This window comes from Ciona intestinalis, unplaced genomic scaffold, assembly GCF_000224145.3.
Source record: "Ciona intestinalis unplaced genomic scaffold, KH HT000162.2, whole genome shotgun sequence".
NCBI lineage: Eukaryota > Metazoa > Chordata > Ascidiacea > Phlebobranchia > Cionidae > Ciona > Ciona intestinalis.
The window spans coordinates 59,372-77,854 of record NW_004190484.2 but is presented as its reverse complement, the minus strand read 5'-3'; the positions used below and the strand labels follow the sequence as shown (position 1 = coordinate 77,854).

At 35.8% G+C, this 18,483-nt stretch overlaps 1 protein-coding gene and 2 long non-coding RNA genes across 8 annotated transcripts in view; 2 read left to right on the top strand and 1 right to left on the bottom strand.

Annotated features, from left to right (window-relative positions):
• Positions 1–18,483, bottom strand: part of LOC100181028 — a 42,452-nt gene that overhangs the window by 22,032 nt on the left and 1,937 nt on the right. The window contains exons 2-6 of one of the 6 annotated variants that reach the window (XM_026839163.1): positions 8,233–8,346; positions 8,056–8,179; positions 4,994–5,312; positions 1,237–1,814; positions 216–308 (exon numbers count right to left, since the gene is read on the bottom strand). In XM_026839163.1, the coding sequence (XP_026694964.1) occupies positions 216–308; positions 1,237–1,295 (152 nt within the window). In that variant the 5' untranslated portion in view covers positions 1,296–1,814; positions 4,994–5,312; positions 8,056–8,179; positions 8,233–8,346. The other 5 variants (XM_026839164.1, XM_026839165.1, XR_001975227.2 and 2 more) reach the window with 5 other exon arrangements.
• Positions 407–4,789, top strand: LOC113475222. The gene is made up of 3 exons (XR_003396968.1): positions 407–543; positions 610–750; positions 4,652–4,789. It is a non-coding gene; the product is annotated as an uncharacterized LOC113475222 (long non-coding RNA).
• On the top strand, positions 9,564–16,037 carry LOC113475220. Its single transcript, XR_003396966.1, has 2 exons — positions 9,564–10,872; positions 15,952–16,037. It is a non-coding gene; the product is annotated as an uncharacterized LOC113475220 (long non-coding RNA).

Sequence of the window (18,483 nt, the reverse complement as noted above, 5' to 3'; positions counted from 1 at the left end):
GTAACTCGTAAGCTGGCGCCGAGGTGCACACCCGTGTTATAACGACTGTCGTTTTCCGGCCACGCGAGGATAAAGTAAGATTACATTCATTCATATTTTGATTGGTCACATGTTTTATTTTATTCAAGTTTATGACAACATGTGCTTAGCAGAGTGCTTTTTCACCACCTACTATCTAATGTCACACTTTTATACCTAACATCAAATAGACTTACACTGCGGTGTTTGAGACGAAGGTTATAAGATCTCCAACCACGTGACCTTCAAGTTCAGCCTTGTCATCTAGGTTCGAATTCCCGTGCGAAGTGCTGTGAAGAGAAGAACTGGGTAAGGAATTGCAAATGAAATCTCTACCATGCAATCTGTCTTTGGAAGCCGCTTTTTGGAGATAAACGTTGTATTGGCCGGGATTAAGCAGGTTAGCTGTACGTTTGTGCCGACAATGACGAGCAAAGTCTTTGGCGAATTCTACAAATTCTGAATCTGAGCCGTTCTCTGTGTGCGGGACGGACACCTCCAAACTTCTGGTTAAATCGTCAATCGGTAGACTGTCGTCTAGTCCAATGAACTTCTTTGGCGTTATGATCGACATATCAATTAATTTCTTAGAATCCAACACGTCATCGTGGGTATTTTCTTTCAAGGCCGGTAATTGTGGACAAACAGGAGATTTCGATCGAGTGGACTCATCGGATTGATGGCTGAAATGTGAAACATCCTGCCGCCCACCTGTAGTTATGTTTGCTCGAGGTATGGTACTTGTTTTGCCTGGACGCGATCTTTTTATTATTGAAGTCGGGCTGCTTATGAATCTCAAAGTAGTTTTGGACGTATCAGTGCTGACAGACTCCGATTCAGGGGATAAATTAAATCGAGTTTTTTGCTGCCTAGTTTCATTCTTCTCTGTACTGTTATTCTTTTCCGCGAATTGGTGTTTATTATTGAAGACCTCTGTTACATCGCTGCATTCCGTGTATATAAACGTTGGCTGTTGTAACAAACCTTTATACATATTCATTTTCACTTAGCAGCTCACAAGCTGCTATATTACTTTCCTTAATGAAGCACGTTGGGGGCAAAATTTTCCTTAGTGGGTCATTTGCTGGTGCTTCAAACGATGAATAGCGTTAACTCGGGATAGCTTAAAGAACCTCAAGAACCCTTTAAACAGTTTAAACTAAGTAAGGTACAACCAGCCTAAGACGAAGTCAAAAGCAATTACACATGTCGACTTACCGCTCTTTGCACGGATTGCTGCGGACTTTGGAGTCGGGCGAAGACATTTTTGATGCCATATCTAATCCTAGCACAGTAAATCACCGGCACAAGAAAACAACTTATATTTGGCCACAGTACATATATTTGTTTCCAGACAGGTTTTACTAAAATATGTTATTGAAACGAGGTTTATGCGCTGGCATCAATCGATACGCGGTATGTTGAAGTGGCTCTTATTGTTCCTCACTACGCACGCGACTGTGGGGTGTTGTCAAAGACTGTACACGCACAAATGAAACTAAAACATGCTTTGTTAAAAACAGGTGTACACACTGTAATCGACGAGCGGATAAAATAGAAAACTTTAGTTTATGATATTTTGTTCACTGTCTGCCATACTTTATTAGTTGAACAATAAAGACTCTGGCCCACTAGATCAGATCGGATTGAATAAAGGTTCCTCCATTTTGCCTTTATCTCATTATAGCTGGTACATATTTTATGTAGACAGTGCACAATATTTGGTTCTGAGAGTTGGTGGTAGTTGTGCCACTCTATTGTATTGCAGTGTTCATTCAAGTTGCCTAAACTAGCATCTATATAAAGAATAATAAAGCGCTTTAAACTAAAGTCATATAATTTTATCAACAAAATTCTCAATTAATAAACACAAATAAAAGTAAAACAAAACGGTTTCTCTAAATTACAAAACTTTTGCCCAGGTTTCACTTAACTGGATTTTGCATGCAAAGCATAGTAGCTATACTAAAAAAAAGTTTGTGCAGCATTTTTAATATAATTTTTATGTTTTTGATGACACAATTATACAACTGATAAGGTCACAATAAATTTATATCATTGAATATTTCAAAAACAAATAGACCATCTATATAGGTATGGAAACATAATGTATTGCAAACTTATTTCGTATGACGGTATCTAAAAATATTTTTGTGTGTATAATTATTACTTATTAGTATTAATATTTGCATCACACAGATAAACCTTCGAGGGCTTTGACGTGTCATTTTGAACCAACTAATAATTGCTAAATAAAAAATTTGTATTAAGTTTAAGATTTTATGTTGAACTTTTAGGCTGTTAACATAAAATCAATATAGTACAATGGGGAAAGATGGGACACTTAAGCGCACACTGCCAAATATTTCCAAAATCAAAATAGATGACGGTTTTTTAGGTAATACTACGAATTAGTACTATCATTCCTTTATTAATTGACAACAATTTAATAAAATATAATAAAACACACAAGAAATTATTTAGCGATCCGCACAACAAGTGAAATTTTACAAATTCGAAAACACACAGGATAAGATGAGACAGTTTAAAATCATTGTTAATTTTGATTAATAAGTGTATTTATAAAAAGGAATATACGTAAATAACACAAAATAATACTGTACGCTTTGAAAATTAGGTCTAAACATTCTTTTTCTTGCCCTAATGCTATCGTTTATAACATGTTACCTATACATTATATTATTGCATAACAATTGGTATTGTTTGAACGGCAATGGGTAATGTTCGAACATCAATGGATAAATATTGTATCCTACAAATGTATATGAACTTGTAATAACAAAAAATTGATAATAACTGTTAATAAAGTTTTTATTTTGCTACAAATTGGGTATTACTACTCTGTTTTTGGCACAAGCCACTTCTTATAAATTTACCAAGTGCAAATGACCAAATTTCGAATATATTTTCAAAATATTATCTTTTTATTATATCAGTACCTTATATGTAAAAACCCCCTGGGGCATAAATTACTAAATTAAACGCAAACCTTTAAAAGTTTGACAATGAAAACATACAAAACTACAATGTGGGGGAAGATGGGACTCGAAGTTGAAATATATTTACATTAGCAGTATTCCGCAACTTGTAGTTAACCTACCGAATTTAACAGGCTGTGCTAGTTTCTTTGCCATGTAAACTTCATATACATAACGTTAAACCAATATTTTTTGTTGTTTTTATCTTAAATTAAAGTCATATTGAACCCTGCCTATTTTCTTCATGCTTATTTCTCAGTGTTTTTTTACAAAACTAAAACTAGTTTTATGAGACAAATCAAGCTGTCTGAAATATTCAAGGTTGTTTTATGAAGCTATGAAACTAGTTTAATCGTTCGCACACGCAAACTAAAAAAATTCATTGGCTTTACTATGATTTAGCGAGCATTAAAAAATCGCACCTTACTATTTCGTATTTTTTTACTTGTTCAAAGTATACTGTTTCTATTTTACATTTTTTTTAATATTTAAAAACAGTAATCAGCTTTGACGGGCGTTTTATAAAGTTGTGATAATACTGTCAAATAATTCTGTAATCTTATTTTACTGATTATCATTAAATGAGGGTCCGTAAAAAGAAAATTAAAAAGAGGCTTGTCTGACAAGGTGTCCCATCTTCCCCCACCCTAATATATAAACACAACTTAAAAAAACCAAAACATCGTAAGTCTTAGAAAATAATGTTTTAAATCTAAAATGTCTCGACAGAGTTTGCAGTGTCTCAAGAATTATTTGCTTTGTGTTTATTGATATGAATAAGAAAAGCTATTCCATGACATAGTTTTGTAGAAACACCATCCAACTCCACTTAAAATTATTGTAAATGATGTTCAGACACACCAGAACAGGTTTAATTTCCCATTTTCCAAAACTTTGGATAATGATATTTTTTAGGAAAACATTAGCCAGTACTTATGAAGCATACCACCGGTTTGAATGCTTACCAGAAATATTTAGAACTAAACCCACAGTAACTGTAAAGATACAGCCCAGATTGCCTAATTTATATGTACACTTATAACATACCTTTTTTAATATAGAATTCCAGACTAAAACATGCTTGTGCAATCTGAATGAATGAATGTATGCAACTTATTTTATCCTCGCGTGGCCGGAAAATGACAGTCATTATAACACCGGTTTAACACCTCGTGCCAGCTTACGAGTTACCATGTATGTTACTTTGTGGGTGGTTATTTTTTGGGGGGATTTTTTTATTTTTTTTATGTATGGCTGATAATTTGGACAACCCATTGGTGATCACTGGGTTGGAGCAATTGCCGTTAAGTGTCCTGCCCAAGGACACATACGCCCACAATGGTATAGCAGCGCAAGCCTTGAACCCATTACCTATGCTATGGGTTACAGGCAGGCGCGCTAACCACTATGCTACTGCGCCGACTAAAAGGCTGATTGTTCCAACCCAAGGGTCACCACTCACCAGTACAAATCAATTTCAACCAAGCTTTAAAAATTTAAATAATCACCCACAAAGTTACATACATGACCCGTAAGCTCCTTAAGCATGCACCTTTTTTTAATGATTGTCATTGCCAATTTATTGCTATTTATTATTGCAACTTGTGATAACCCCTGACCCTCAATCCCTACAGATACCTACAAACAGAAAAAAAACAAGCACACCCAAGACCAAGATGCTAAATAATAACCAAGCTGTAGCGCATGAAGACATCACATATGTTGTTCAATAAGACCCCTGTGGACTGTGTTAGCGCTATAAAACTAACTAAGGTACCAAGGTTTGACAATGCACAGGATTTGTTGGATTTAGTTTTTAAACTACCATAACTATTTCAATATTTAGATTTGTTAGAATGAATGCTTGAGCTTTATATAAATACAAGACATATAGGTTAGGTAAAAAACATAATAGACTGTTATGTATTTTATTTTGTTGCACGTTAATAAAAAAGAGAAATATAAACTAGACTCACCTATCTGTTCAAACAGCTTTACTGCAGTTTCATGATGCTGAACTTGTAGTGTTAGCTGCGGTCCTTGGTAGGGTTGGTGAAGCCTCTTTGTCAAGACTTCTTGTTTGTCCACCGCAGATTCCAAATCCGTTATCAGCATTTGAACAGAATTAACTTTTTCTTGAAAAGCATCAGTGCACATAAGATCATGCACCTCTTTATTTACTTTTATTTTATGAAAAGTAACTTTTGTTTTACGCAGTTCTTGTGCAGATAAAGTGGCTTGTAGTAGTTTTGCAACCTTCTTTGATATTTGTGGTGCATCAATGTCTTCGGTCTGCTAATATTATTATAATTTACTATTAAAGGAGCATATTAACGAAAAATCAAAATTTGTGCATTTATAGAAATGCTCAAATGTGATCTAAAGCAGTGGTTCCCAACTCGTTTTTAAGGCGACCCATTTAAAAAAAAATCACTTTGGGAAAATCTTGCAACCCCAGCATATTGTCGAAATCTTTTAAAAGCCATACAAGATTGCGTTGTATACAGGTAATCCTTTAGCTGAAGGCCAGTTTCATTTCTAAATGTTCCTTAGACCTCACAGATACCCACTGTTTAATATTTTTGCAAAAATGTTGGGTGGTCGTGTCGAAAATTTTACGTATGTTACGGCACGTTACAATCTTGTTTTCGCAGTGTTTTATGCGAGTTAAAGCACTTAACCTAGCTCCAACTCTTAACCACTAACCCCTAATATGCAGTAACTTTTTCAGATAATAATATGTTTATCAAATCACTAATGAGCTAGCAGTGCTCGCTGGCTATCGGTGAGTTTTTGAAATTGAGGCGTTGCTTTACGCGCGAATAAAGTCTTTTTGCAAACATTTGTATACTTTACTTATGCGCATAAGTAAAAAGCAAATATTCAACCTTTTTTAAGCATTGGTAGGTTAAATATTTAAGGGGACAATCACTATTATGACACAAACAATTGACGTGGAAATTGCTATTTTGTCATTATCAATTGCCAGGTCAAACAATCACTATTATGATGCAATAAATTCACGTGTGAATCCTTACTATTACGTAACAAGCATGCTACTTACTGCTTGGTTGAGGAAAACATCGTAAATATGAATCACTTCTACTTCTGAAACATATTTAGGTTGTTCACTACCGCCTGTTGCAATGTTTAATAGCCAAGTTACATTTGTATGTATGTATGTAACTTACTTTATCCTCGCGTGGCCGGTAAACGACAGTCATTATCACACGGGTTTATCACCTCGTGCCAGCTTACGAGTAACCATGTATGTTACTTTGTGGGTAATTATTTTTTTGGATTTGTTTTTATGTATGGCTGATAACTTGGACAACTCATTAGTGACCACTGGGTTGGAGCAATTGTTGTTAAGTGTCTCGCTCAAAGACACATACGCCACAATGGTAGCAGCGTCAAGCCTTGAACCCATTACCTCTGGGTCACAGGCAGGCGCACTAACCACTATGCCACGGCGCCGGATTTAATTTAAACACAACCGTGACAAACTGACGAAACCAAACGACCCAAAAAAATTATCAGGCAACCCAACTTTGGGTCGCGCCCCACATGTTGGGAACCACGGATCTAAAGCTACCATCAAAGTTTTAAAATACAAACTAGCTTTTGAAAAAATTGAGTTTTAAAACTGCAAATTCGACCACTGAAGTAGAAAAAAGTTTGCCGTGGCGCAATGCATGGGATTTCCCATAAGAAAAAAATTACTCAACTTTGATCGTTTCTAGTTTATAAATATATTTGAATTTCCTTTAGTAGTTAAGAAACTAGGAACGATCAAAATTGAATGAAATTTTTTGTTATGGAAAACCATGCACTGTCAAAACGGCCATTTTTTTTTACTCCAGCGAGTAAAAAAAATTTTTTTTTACTCCAGCGAGTTTTTTCCTTTTTTTCACACGATTTTTTTAGAAGATGTATCGTTTTAGCAAACCTTGATGGTACCTTTAGGTTACATTTGAGCATATTTATCCATACACAAATTTTGATTTTTCGGTATACCCTTTCAAAAAGACAAATATTGAAAATATTGAATTTATTTTATTCTATAAAAGATTACGAAAAGTAAAGTTTACTTATCATATATTCAAACTTACTTACATCTGTTTAATAACAGTCATTTATTGAACACAATTATATAAAATTATAAAAAATGTTTGTATTTGTGGGACACTCAACAGAAAATATTTCGCATTGGCTATTTTTGCCCCATACGTTGTTACGCATTGGGCGATTTTACGATACACCAGCGTTCTGCATGGATTAGAGCTATCAGTTTCAGCATACAAAGACAGGGGGATCTCCGATGTTCATGTAATATAATAACTACACTAAACTCAATAATTTTTGTTCTCACAGCTAAGGGATGCACATTATAAAATAATTAGGTATTCTATATTATCCTGGAATATTTTATTTTAAATCTAGAATTACGAATCTGAAATTTAGATTGTTTTATTAATAAAAGAATATCAATTTTACCCACATTTATCAGTTTATTGACACTACAAAAAAATCTTATATTGGATCATAAGCTATAAAATGATGAAAAATTGCCTAATTAGGCCACTTTTTTGTACCATGCGTTATGCATGAATATCAAGGATGCTGCTTTTTCTGAGTTCCATCGACTGATGTAGATATTTTGATTGATAGCTCATTTACCCCATAAGATGAAGAAATCTGTAGGGCTATCGAGAAAAACTTTTTGCATCGTAGTTCTAAAGGTTGCTATTCGTTTTGGTTGAAGGTTGCTAGCCGTTTTCGTCCATACGTAGGTAGGAACTAGGCGTTTTCGCAACATCGTTCTGTGGGGATTAATGATCCAACAAGGCTACTATTGAAGGGTCAATTCACTGATTTATGTGGGTAAAAATATTTTTCTTATAAATAAAAATGATCTAAAAATTTAGATTGGAAATGAGGTATTTAAGGATATCCTATTTAGTTATGTGCATCCCTAACTGTCTTTGTCCAAAATCTCACTCAATTCGAAAATTTTACATTAATCTATTATATTCACCTGTTCTGTCTCATCAGTGATATTATATGCTTTAAGAATTTGTGACATTTCCTGAGGTGGTTTATTCTGCTATGGGTTCGTCACATTAAATTCCATTTTACGCACGACAACTTTTCAATATTTTCTACAAAAAGATCATTCAATTTAAAATGTCACACTTATAAACAATGTAATTACCTTTTGTATCAAGCGGAAGGTATGAGCAGTTATGCCCCCAGATTTCAATTCTCGACTTTTATTGTCACAAGCTTTTGCCAGTCTTTGTAGGAACACTAAGCAGTTTAACCACAGCTGTTGAAAGCAGTTATTAAATTTAGCCGGAATTTTTTAAAACTGCCGGCAGAAGACGGCCGACGTGTGAATCCGGAATTTATTTACTTTGCCAGTTGCGTAACATTTCGTTTCATGTTAACGTATACGTCAGTCACCTATTCGGCAGTTCTGACACAGCTTTATATTAGCACAAATCCGGTATTTATGTGGAGACAATGGCAATTGTGACTAGTGATGTACCGAAGTTTCGGTTTGCCGAATTTATTCAGCCGAATCAGCGATTTTGACAAAGATTCGCCAAAGACCAAACTTTTTCACATACAATAAAGCTACGAGAACTTGCGCAATTTGTGAGATAAGAATTAAAGACTATTTGCAACTAGGGATGCACATTACAGAATAGTTAGGTATTCTAGGATATCCTAGAATACTTTATTTTGAATCTAGAATTCCATATCTAGAATTTCGAATATTTTTATATTTATAGAAAAAAAAAAAATTTACCCACAAAAGTCAGTTTATAGACTCTTTCATAGTAGTTGGATCATGAGCTGTAAAATGATTAAAAATTGTACTATTGGGTAGTTTTTGCGTCATGAAATATATTGCAGGCTATGAAAAGACGTTGCAAAACGTATACTGTGGAAAGTCCCACAAACACAAATTTTTTTTTTTTTAAATTATTAAGTTTCAAAAATTGTTGATATAGTGTATGAAATGACCTGTGATGACGTCATTAAACAGAATACCGAATCCCGTAATTAGATTCGAATACAAAAGGATTCGAATCTCACCGATTCGAAATTCTGTAATGTGCATCCCTATTTGCAACAAATAAGTTTAATTCAATTAATCGTCATGTTTTAAAGCAATGCTAATCATTTCGGATACGGTTCTATGGCCTATAGCACACATGCATTTTGATAAACTTCGTCATATTCGCGATCGAATATGCTCCCGATCGTCGATAAAGAAACACTCGCTTTTTCTCCTTTAATAGTGCACTCGTCTGCGCACGATTCCCTGCACATTTTTAGCACAAAGCAGAATACAAAATGTAAATGTAAAGTTTTCGTATAATTTTTTTACACTGGATATAGTTTTAAGCCAGCAACCATGAGTAGTTTAAATGCAGGTAATTAGGGATTATGTGAATTTTAATTGGTGCAAATATAAGAGCGAGGAGCGACACTATCAGTAAATTGGAACCAACAGAAATTGTAATATGATATTACAAAGTATCGTCCCAGCCAAGCTTGGACAGAAGCCAAAAAACATTGTTTGTTGAAACCGCACAAGAACCAGAGTTTCATTACGCCACTTTTCACGAGAATAAATTCACAACGATTGCCTCGCTTGTTACGTGTGGAACGCATGGTACTGAATGCGTCTTCCTTTATTTCCAAATAAAGCGCAGATCGTAAAAATGGGACGTTCATACACGATGTTTTTTTCGTCACAAAATTAATTATTTTTTTTGTTTGCGTAACACAGTTTTCGTCAATGGTTACAGTAAAGAATTTTTCGTCCGTGTTGCAATAAAATTAATTTTATCTAATCCACGCTCGAGCTCATCGTCACCGTTGTGCTTTTCTCCCAACAATTTACCTTCCATGTAGTTTTGGTTCGTAAATACACTCGTTATTAGCAGACGAAAGAGTACTTGTTGCTTAAACTAGCGTATGTTAATAATATCAATGTTGACCGGGCAAAGTTTGTTGCGCACATTACAAAATACACTATATTGCGGTATTTATTAAAAAAGCATAACTTTATTTTTATCGCTAAACGTTTAGCCCTGTAACAGTGTGTGTTACACATGGAAATCGTCCCGGTAATCCAGTGGTTCCCAAAGTATGGTTCGCGATCCAAATATGGGTCGCACAGGGTTGAAAAATGGGTCGCGCCAAGGTGATTCAAATTTATTAAAAATTCTTTTCAAGCGTTCGGGTTAGGTTTGCGTTGTAGTTCAGTCTTGTATTTACTGGGTTTTTCTTAGGCAGGTGGACTGTTTGTTACGAAATAGTAGGCATTCACACGCAGTGTTCTATTTTTTTTTCAATTTCCGCCGACCGCAAATTATGACGTCATGTATTTCCGCGAAAATTACGACTTTCGTAAATACGGTGTGCATTCGTACGATGGTCGCTGACATAATCTCTAATCAGTGATTCAGCTAATCAGTTATAAAGTTAAACCGCACACGTAGTTTGTAATAGTATTATCATGCTATTTGTACTCTACGCAAGACATTTTTTATAAACGATATAAGAAAACGAACTATATACATGAGAGCATAGACGTCGATTTTTTAATAATATTTGCTAAATTTTAGGTGATTTATTCACATGCTTGTTGCGTTCACATGCGTAAGAATTATTCATCGTAGACGAGACAATCCTTAGGATTAGCCAATGGCAGACGGGAAAATGCAAATATTCAACCTGTTTTCAAGCACCTGCGGGCTAAAATCAAAGGGACAATCGCTAGTATGACGCAAATAATCAACGTGTGAATTGCTATTATGTCGTTATCAATTGCCAGGTTAAACAATCGCTATTATGATGCAATGAATCCACGTGTGAATTCTTACTATTTCGTAACGAATATGCTGCCTGGCTGGGGAAAATATTGTAAATGAAATAATAAGCAGCGCTACTTCTAGAACAGATCTTTGTTGATTATACTAACTTTTTTCCATTTGTCTCTTTAATTACAGTAGCAAGAATTTAGAAATATTTTAAACTAGAAGGCAGGATATAGCGATAAAACAGCAGTTGTTAAAACATGCTAACAGTTAAAAACAGATTATTGCGGCCCACATTGTTTAGAATGCGATACACCGAAAAATCCTCGTCTGTTTAGCAGCAATATTGTTTGTTAATCTAAATTCTAATGTAATAGAGAGAGTAAACCAAACTAGCGTTAGCAGAAAATAGGCTTTCAAGAAATATACCCATCGATTGTTGGTGCTGGGGAAGGTCTAGTGGCAAATGTTTTCAGCTGTTGCTGTTTGAACTGAGCTAAAATATGCTTTAATGCAATGGTTCCCAAATTCTATTCCCGTACAACTTTTTGGGTCATGCAGCGTTCTCGTACCACATACTAAACTAATAGGCTCGTGAATGTATCAAAAAAAGTCGCCTGACGGCCCTGACCATTTACTCATTTTTCGGCGGGAATTAGCTACACAAACTTTGCACTGCTTTTTTCATGGCTGCGTGTAAACTGTAAAATAAATGTAATTTGCCAATTCAACATGGTAACAGCTAACAGGTTGTAATAAACAACCTAAATATGTTTACTGCTGTATATTTACTATGTTTTTTTCCCAGCCAAGCAGCTTGTTTGTTACGAAATAGTATGGATTCACACGTGGATTCATTGCATCATAAAAGCGATTGTTTGACCTGGCAATTGATTACGACATAATAGCAATTCACACTTTGATTATTTGCGTCATCTCCTTAATTATTTAGCCTGTAGTTGCTTAAAAACATGTTGGATATTTGCCTTTTCACGTGTGCGCATTAAAGTATAGATAGTTTGTAAATACTTCGCACTCGCGTAAAGCAACCACTGCTTTAAGGCCTGCAACGTCGAGGTCTTATCTTAATTTTCTTTTAAACGTTTCATTTTTACTGTTACTTTACCGTTTTTAAGAGGCTACAGCCTATAAATTATTTTTAACTTTTTGTAACCCTATTTACATGAGTGAATACCATAAGGAAAAACAGTATTACCACGTCCACGTGTAATTGGTTAGTGTCACAATACCGCTTGTTACGTTACATGCAGTCATTCAATACGCCGATAAACGGAATAAAAGAATTATCTGCGTAACAATATTACTTGTGACGTAATAATGTTTCGTATTTAGAAACATGTGGTATTTGGGGTTTATTGAGTTGAAAACAGAATATGTATTATTATCCACAATTTCGCGTAACTTTCATTCGCGTAACTTTCATTCGCATAACTTTCATTGCATCGCGGAACAACGTGCGTACGAAAAAAAAATTAAAAAATTTGTTTCGCGTAAAATATTTTCGCATTTTTTACACATTTCCGCCGACCGCCGCGGTCGCGGGAAAATTGTACATTGTTCACACGTGGATTCATTGCATCATAAGAGCGATTGTTTGACCTGGCAATTAATTACGACGTAATAGCAATTCACACGTCGATTATTTGCATCATAATAGGGATTGACACGTAACCATTAGGCATGTAGAAGGTTTAAAACAAGCTTAAATGTTAAAGAGGCACATGCATCGTATTTTAACCTTTACATGGGTCGTATTTTAGCCTTTTTTTTCAATAATACATTGAAAGATCCACACAAACAGTTGAAGATTTTAAAAACTATGGTGTACGTGTCAAAACATAACTTTGAAAATGCGCGAAATCATGCTGCGTCATCGTATTATCCACACGAGCCGTCATAAATTAAACAGAGTTAGATTATTACGTAATAGAATGCATATTGTTAGATTTGATCTAGGTTACAGATAACGTAGTTCGTTAGGGGTTATTGGCTGCAAATAGGGTTTTCACTACCATAAAACAGTGCGAAAACAAGTCTATAATGTCCCGTAACGTACATAATACATCACTATTGTGACGTAATAAATCGTTAACTTTACGCAAGTCAAGCGAATTACGGTGACGCAGTATGTTTTCGCGCATTTTCAAAGTTAATTTTCGACTGAACGCCCGACTTTTTCGAAAAAAAAAACTAGACAGCAGGTATGAATGAGGCCTATTGAACATTTTAAACCCAAAATTTCAGGTGGCCACCAGCTAAACTAGCTAAAGGATTACCCATGGGTTTGGGAACCACTGCGGTAAACAGACATTAACCGGGAAAAGACGAAACATGATTGACGCATTTTCAAAGTTAATTTTCGACTGAACGCCCGACTTTTTCGAAAAAAAAAAACTAGACAGCAGGTATGAATGAGGCCTATTGAACATTTTGAACCCAAAATTTCAGGTGGCCACCAGCTAAACTAGCTAAAGGATTACCCATGGGTTTGGGAACCACTGCGGTAAACAGACATTAACCGGGAAAAGACGAAACATGATTGACGCGTTTAAATTAAATTCTTATGCTAAGATAAGGACTGTAGGCCTCGTTCGTGGTAAAAGCGGCACACGAAGGAGCGGTTACAGTTAGAGCAGCAACATATTGCGCCAGAAAGCATGCGCGAAGAAAAACTGCCCGAAAAATATAATTGCAAACCGGTATCGGCCAGATTTTTGTTTTTTAGATGCCTGTTAAGCACAAAATGTCTAAATTGCAGCACGGTAATGTTTGTTACTCGAGCGATTTCGTTGGCTGATAATTACAAATACGCGACGGACACAAAACATTAGATCGCAGCTTTAACAACATTTTCTATCGCACAGGCGCCCACACTAAACTGTGCCTTTAGTCAGTAAGACGGTTTATAACATGATTTGATAGCTTGGGTGACAGACGCACGTAACACATAATGCGTTTGGATTTTCAATAAAATTAACCGAACACCGTCTGGATTTACAACTTTTACAATCGAATCCTGATGCTAACTCAGCATTTTTTCCTTATTAGTTAATTTTTTCGCAATTTTTTTATATTAAAACATAGGCGGAAAACTTTTAAAATGCCAGGGTATGCCAAATATTTGCGTCATACTACCAATAATATTTTAGCCACCAACAACAACAACAAAATGCACTGTTGGCAAACTGTTTGTATCTTTTGAGCTATATTTCAAGCTATAGAATCGTCGTTTGTAAATCGTTTTTATGTTTGTAAATCGTTTTTATGTGCTTGCCAATATAGGTTTTGCCTGTTTCGTGGGTTAGCCATTACGTTTGATTTAACTTTCACGGAGGCGTGAGTTATGTAATATGCGCAAGGACCTTTCTTTGATTTTATTACGTTGGCAGATAACTGTAAGTAGAAAATTAAAACCAAGGGCATCCGCCATGCAAAAAAGATTTAAATGATAAGACAAATAATTTTAAATTGTGTTTAATACAGACCATTTGTCACTATAGTATTAATGTATTATATATGTTATTTAGTTCTGATACGGTCGCGGTACAACAGAGGGAAATTATATATAATGGCGCTAGCTATGTATTTCGTTGTAATCTGTTTCAAGTAGAAAACGCATGTGTTCACGTGAATTTGGGTTAAGACAGTCTCCACCGTGAACGTAGATTCGTAGAACATTCAGTTTGTTATCTCCTGGAATGCTGATAATGAACGCGTCAATTGGCATTGTGACGTCAATAATCGACGCATCAAATGCTATTATGACGTAAATAATCAAAGTGTGAATCGCCACTATATCGTAACAAAGAGCATTATGCGTGGTTGAGGAAAACTTTGGTAAAGATCGACTTTATTACTTCAAGAATGTATTAACAACTGTAGGGTTAACGATATGCCGATACTGATAAACGATCCTGATAACGCAGTATTTAAATATGACGGCAGGTTTAGAGTTTAGACCGACCCCTTTTTTGGGTTCTGGCTACAGTATTATCTGCGCAAATATGATCTATAAGTTTGCGTAAGAAAGGCAATAAACATGACGCACGCATTAAAATTTCAGGACCTGCGGGAGTACCCTGGTATTTGCGAGGGCCTGCACGCAGGCCTTGCAGCCCCGCATTCAGCGCCCATGTAATAAAATGTCTATTATGTTTCACTAGTACTTACTGTACCACTTTTTTATTATAAAAGTCAGTTTTTCGTGTTTAACACTAGGTTTAAAAATATGCTGAGTCAGCATAATCTGGTATGTACCTAGGTTCGATCGAGAAACTAAAACATAATAAAGTATAAATATATTTTACAAGTTTTTTTATATATTCTTGAAGAAGCATTTGTTATACAAAATCAAAAATAAAATTTGAATTTTCTTTAGTATTTTAGAAACTAGAAACGATCAAAGTTGAGTGAATTTTTTGCTTATGGGGTGCATTTTGAAGCCAATATTTGTGCCGCTTTCACCATGTAGGAGGCTTTTGATATAAGCCAACGATTTCTCCTGCGGTTCTTCGTAGCGTAAGAGTTTAATTAAAAACGTGTCAATCATGTTTCGTCTTTTCCTGATCAAAGTCTGATTGCCGCGACGATTTTCACGTGTAACACACACGTAACCGTCACAGGACTAAACCGTAAAATTAAAGTTTTGCTACTGAGCTTGCGTAATACTCTTCTGGCACAGTTGTGAGTATAACAAATGTGGTTTGTCACATGTATGGAATGGGAAAGACCAATAATACAGCAATATTATGCGAGTTGGTGGGAAATATTCTTTAACGGTTTACACAAATTTAGACTGGGGTGCAAAATGACGTTATAAATGACGTTAGCTGTGCACCCCTAAATTGCCGCCTATGTTGCGACGTAACTAATAAGTGAAAAACGTTCATATTGCAGCAGGGCAAAGTTTGTGACTGAGCAATTTCATTACCTTTCCTTTTGTTAATGTTTATTTTTGTTATTAAATATAACTGCAACAAGGTCAGATCACTTTGGCTAAATAATCCATGTGTGAACCCCCATTATAACCTAAACTATCAAGGTGTGAATGCTATTATGTCATGATCAATTGCCAGGTTCAACCAACCGCTATTATGATACAATGAATCCATGTGTGGATCCCTACTATTTCGTTATAAACATGCTGCTTGGCTGAGGAAAACACCATATATATTACGCATGCTAGACAAGACAATCGCATAATATGTATGGGATATGGGAGTATTTAGATTGAATAGCAATGTTTATTATCTTTGATTGCAAGTTGCGAATGCGCACCAGGCATGTAAAAAAACGAAGTCAGGCCGATACTGATTCGTATTTAAATTAACCTGACAGTTTCGTAAATCGTAGACGCGTGCGTTTTGAATAGAGCCCGACCGATATTGCTTTTTTCAAACCAATACCGATATTTTGTAAATTTCAGTTGCCGATAACCGATATTTTAATGCACCTAAAAATCTTGACTGATTAAAACAAAAAAATCTGATATAGCTAATAAAAATCAACTAACAGGCTTAATTATTGTTAATTAGTTAGTGGTGAACTTGTAATTGGTTAATTTGTAATTTTTTCAAATAAATTTTACTTTCCTTCCATTAAACAAACATTATATTTATCAGCTAATGCAGTTTATTTGTGTATCACACTGGCGCGTAAAGGTGCGTAAGTGACCTAAAGTAACCTCGACGTTACACGCGCCTGATAGACATGACATGCGGTAGACGCGTGATCAGATGCTCTGACCTAGTTTAATACGTTAAATTTTTTACGAACGAGTTGAATTAGGTATACCATACGAGTGAGTTTACGTTTATGAACAATGTATCGCTCTGCATTAATTCTTACGTACACATGTTGCTGGCCGTCTGGTTACTTAGCGCCGATAATATCGGCCGTTTTTTGCCCTTGCCAATAATCGGTAAATCACCAAAAATGCGGCCGATATATCGGCTAACCGATAATCGGTCGTGCTGTAGTTCTAAAGCCAATTTTTGCCGCTAAAACTAGCCCAGAATTAGTGTGCCGCTTCCACTATAGTAAGCAAAACTATCGGTTAATAACTTGCAATCATAAACAAGGAACCCTAACTTATGATTGCAGGTTTGCAGCTAACCGAGAACAAAACGAACACGATTGCAGTTAAAAAATACAAATTGCTAAAATCGTGTGAAATCTGCTAAATTCGAAGTGATGTTTTAGTTTTTTTGCTTATACTTTTAATGAACTTTCTTCAGCTGCCCCACCAATGGTTCTTTTTGGTTATAAGCCAACGATTTTTTTGTGCGGTTCTTATCGTAGCGCACAAATTTAATTAAAACGTGTCAATCATGTTTTGTCTTTTCCCGATCATAGCCAGATTGCCGTGACGTTTTCAACTTGCAACACACACAAACTGTACATATTAAACATTTTCGGGTAAAACAAAGTTTTATAAAAATAGCCCTTCTGATACAAATACGGCAGTTTCATGTATTCTACACTTCTCAAACTGCGTTCGGCCAGCACACAAATTATTAATAAAAGCTATTTTAAAGTAAAACTAATCGGCGATCAATGGCGGACACTTATTTGGGGGTGTTGACAACGAGGTTGGCCGAAATTTATGTTTTACCGATAATCGGTATCGGTAAAAATGCGCGGATAATACACTGATATATAAAATACTTCGTGCGAAGCGACGTACGTCCTACTTGACTTTTACGTTTGCCGTAGTTTAGCCTTCCCGTGCGTCTTGTTTAGCCTTCGCGTGGGCTGTAGTTTAACGTCCACGTGCGTCGTAGTTTAGATTTATGAATGTCGACTCTCGTAGTTTACGTTTAGTAATCACGTTAGTCGTCACTCCAAAGTTATTTAAGAAAAGCAACACATATAACGTTACCTACTGAGCACGTGCAGAACAACCATTTCTTTTCTTTATGATAACTTGCAATATCGTGAATACAGTTATTAATTTTGATTAATACTGATCAGGCATGTAAAAAATAAAAATCCGGCCGATATCGGTTTGCATTTATATTTTTCCGGCAGTTTTCCCGGCGCGTGTGTTCTGACGTCAAATTTTGCATCTCTATCTAGCCCCGCGTTCGTGCGCCGCTTTCACCATGTACAGGGGCGCAACCAGGGGGGCTGTTTTGCTGTCATGACAGCCCCCTTTTCCGCAGACACGCACGCAGCCAGAAAGTGCTAAGACGCACACACACGCGTTGCATTTAATATTACATTCCTTCGCTTAAAATTGGAACAACTTTTCGTTCAATTGTTGCGTCACTTGTTCTATTGTAACGTAACTATTAATTATGACGTTTCATAATATAACAATCTGGAGGAATGTGCCCACTGCCCAACCAACCACGAGATCGAAACATCGTGTATGAGCGTCACATTTTTACGCTCTGCGCCGGCGTAGGAAATAAAGGAAGACGCATGTGGTAGCATACATTCAACACTTAACAAACGAAGCAATCGTTGTGAATTTATTCTCGTGAAAACTGACGTAATAAAACTCTGGTTCTCGTGCGGTGCCAACGAACACGTTTTTTGGCCTTTGTCCAAGCTCTGCCGGGGCGATACTTTGTAATAATATATTACATTTGTGTTGGTCCAAT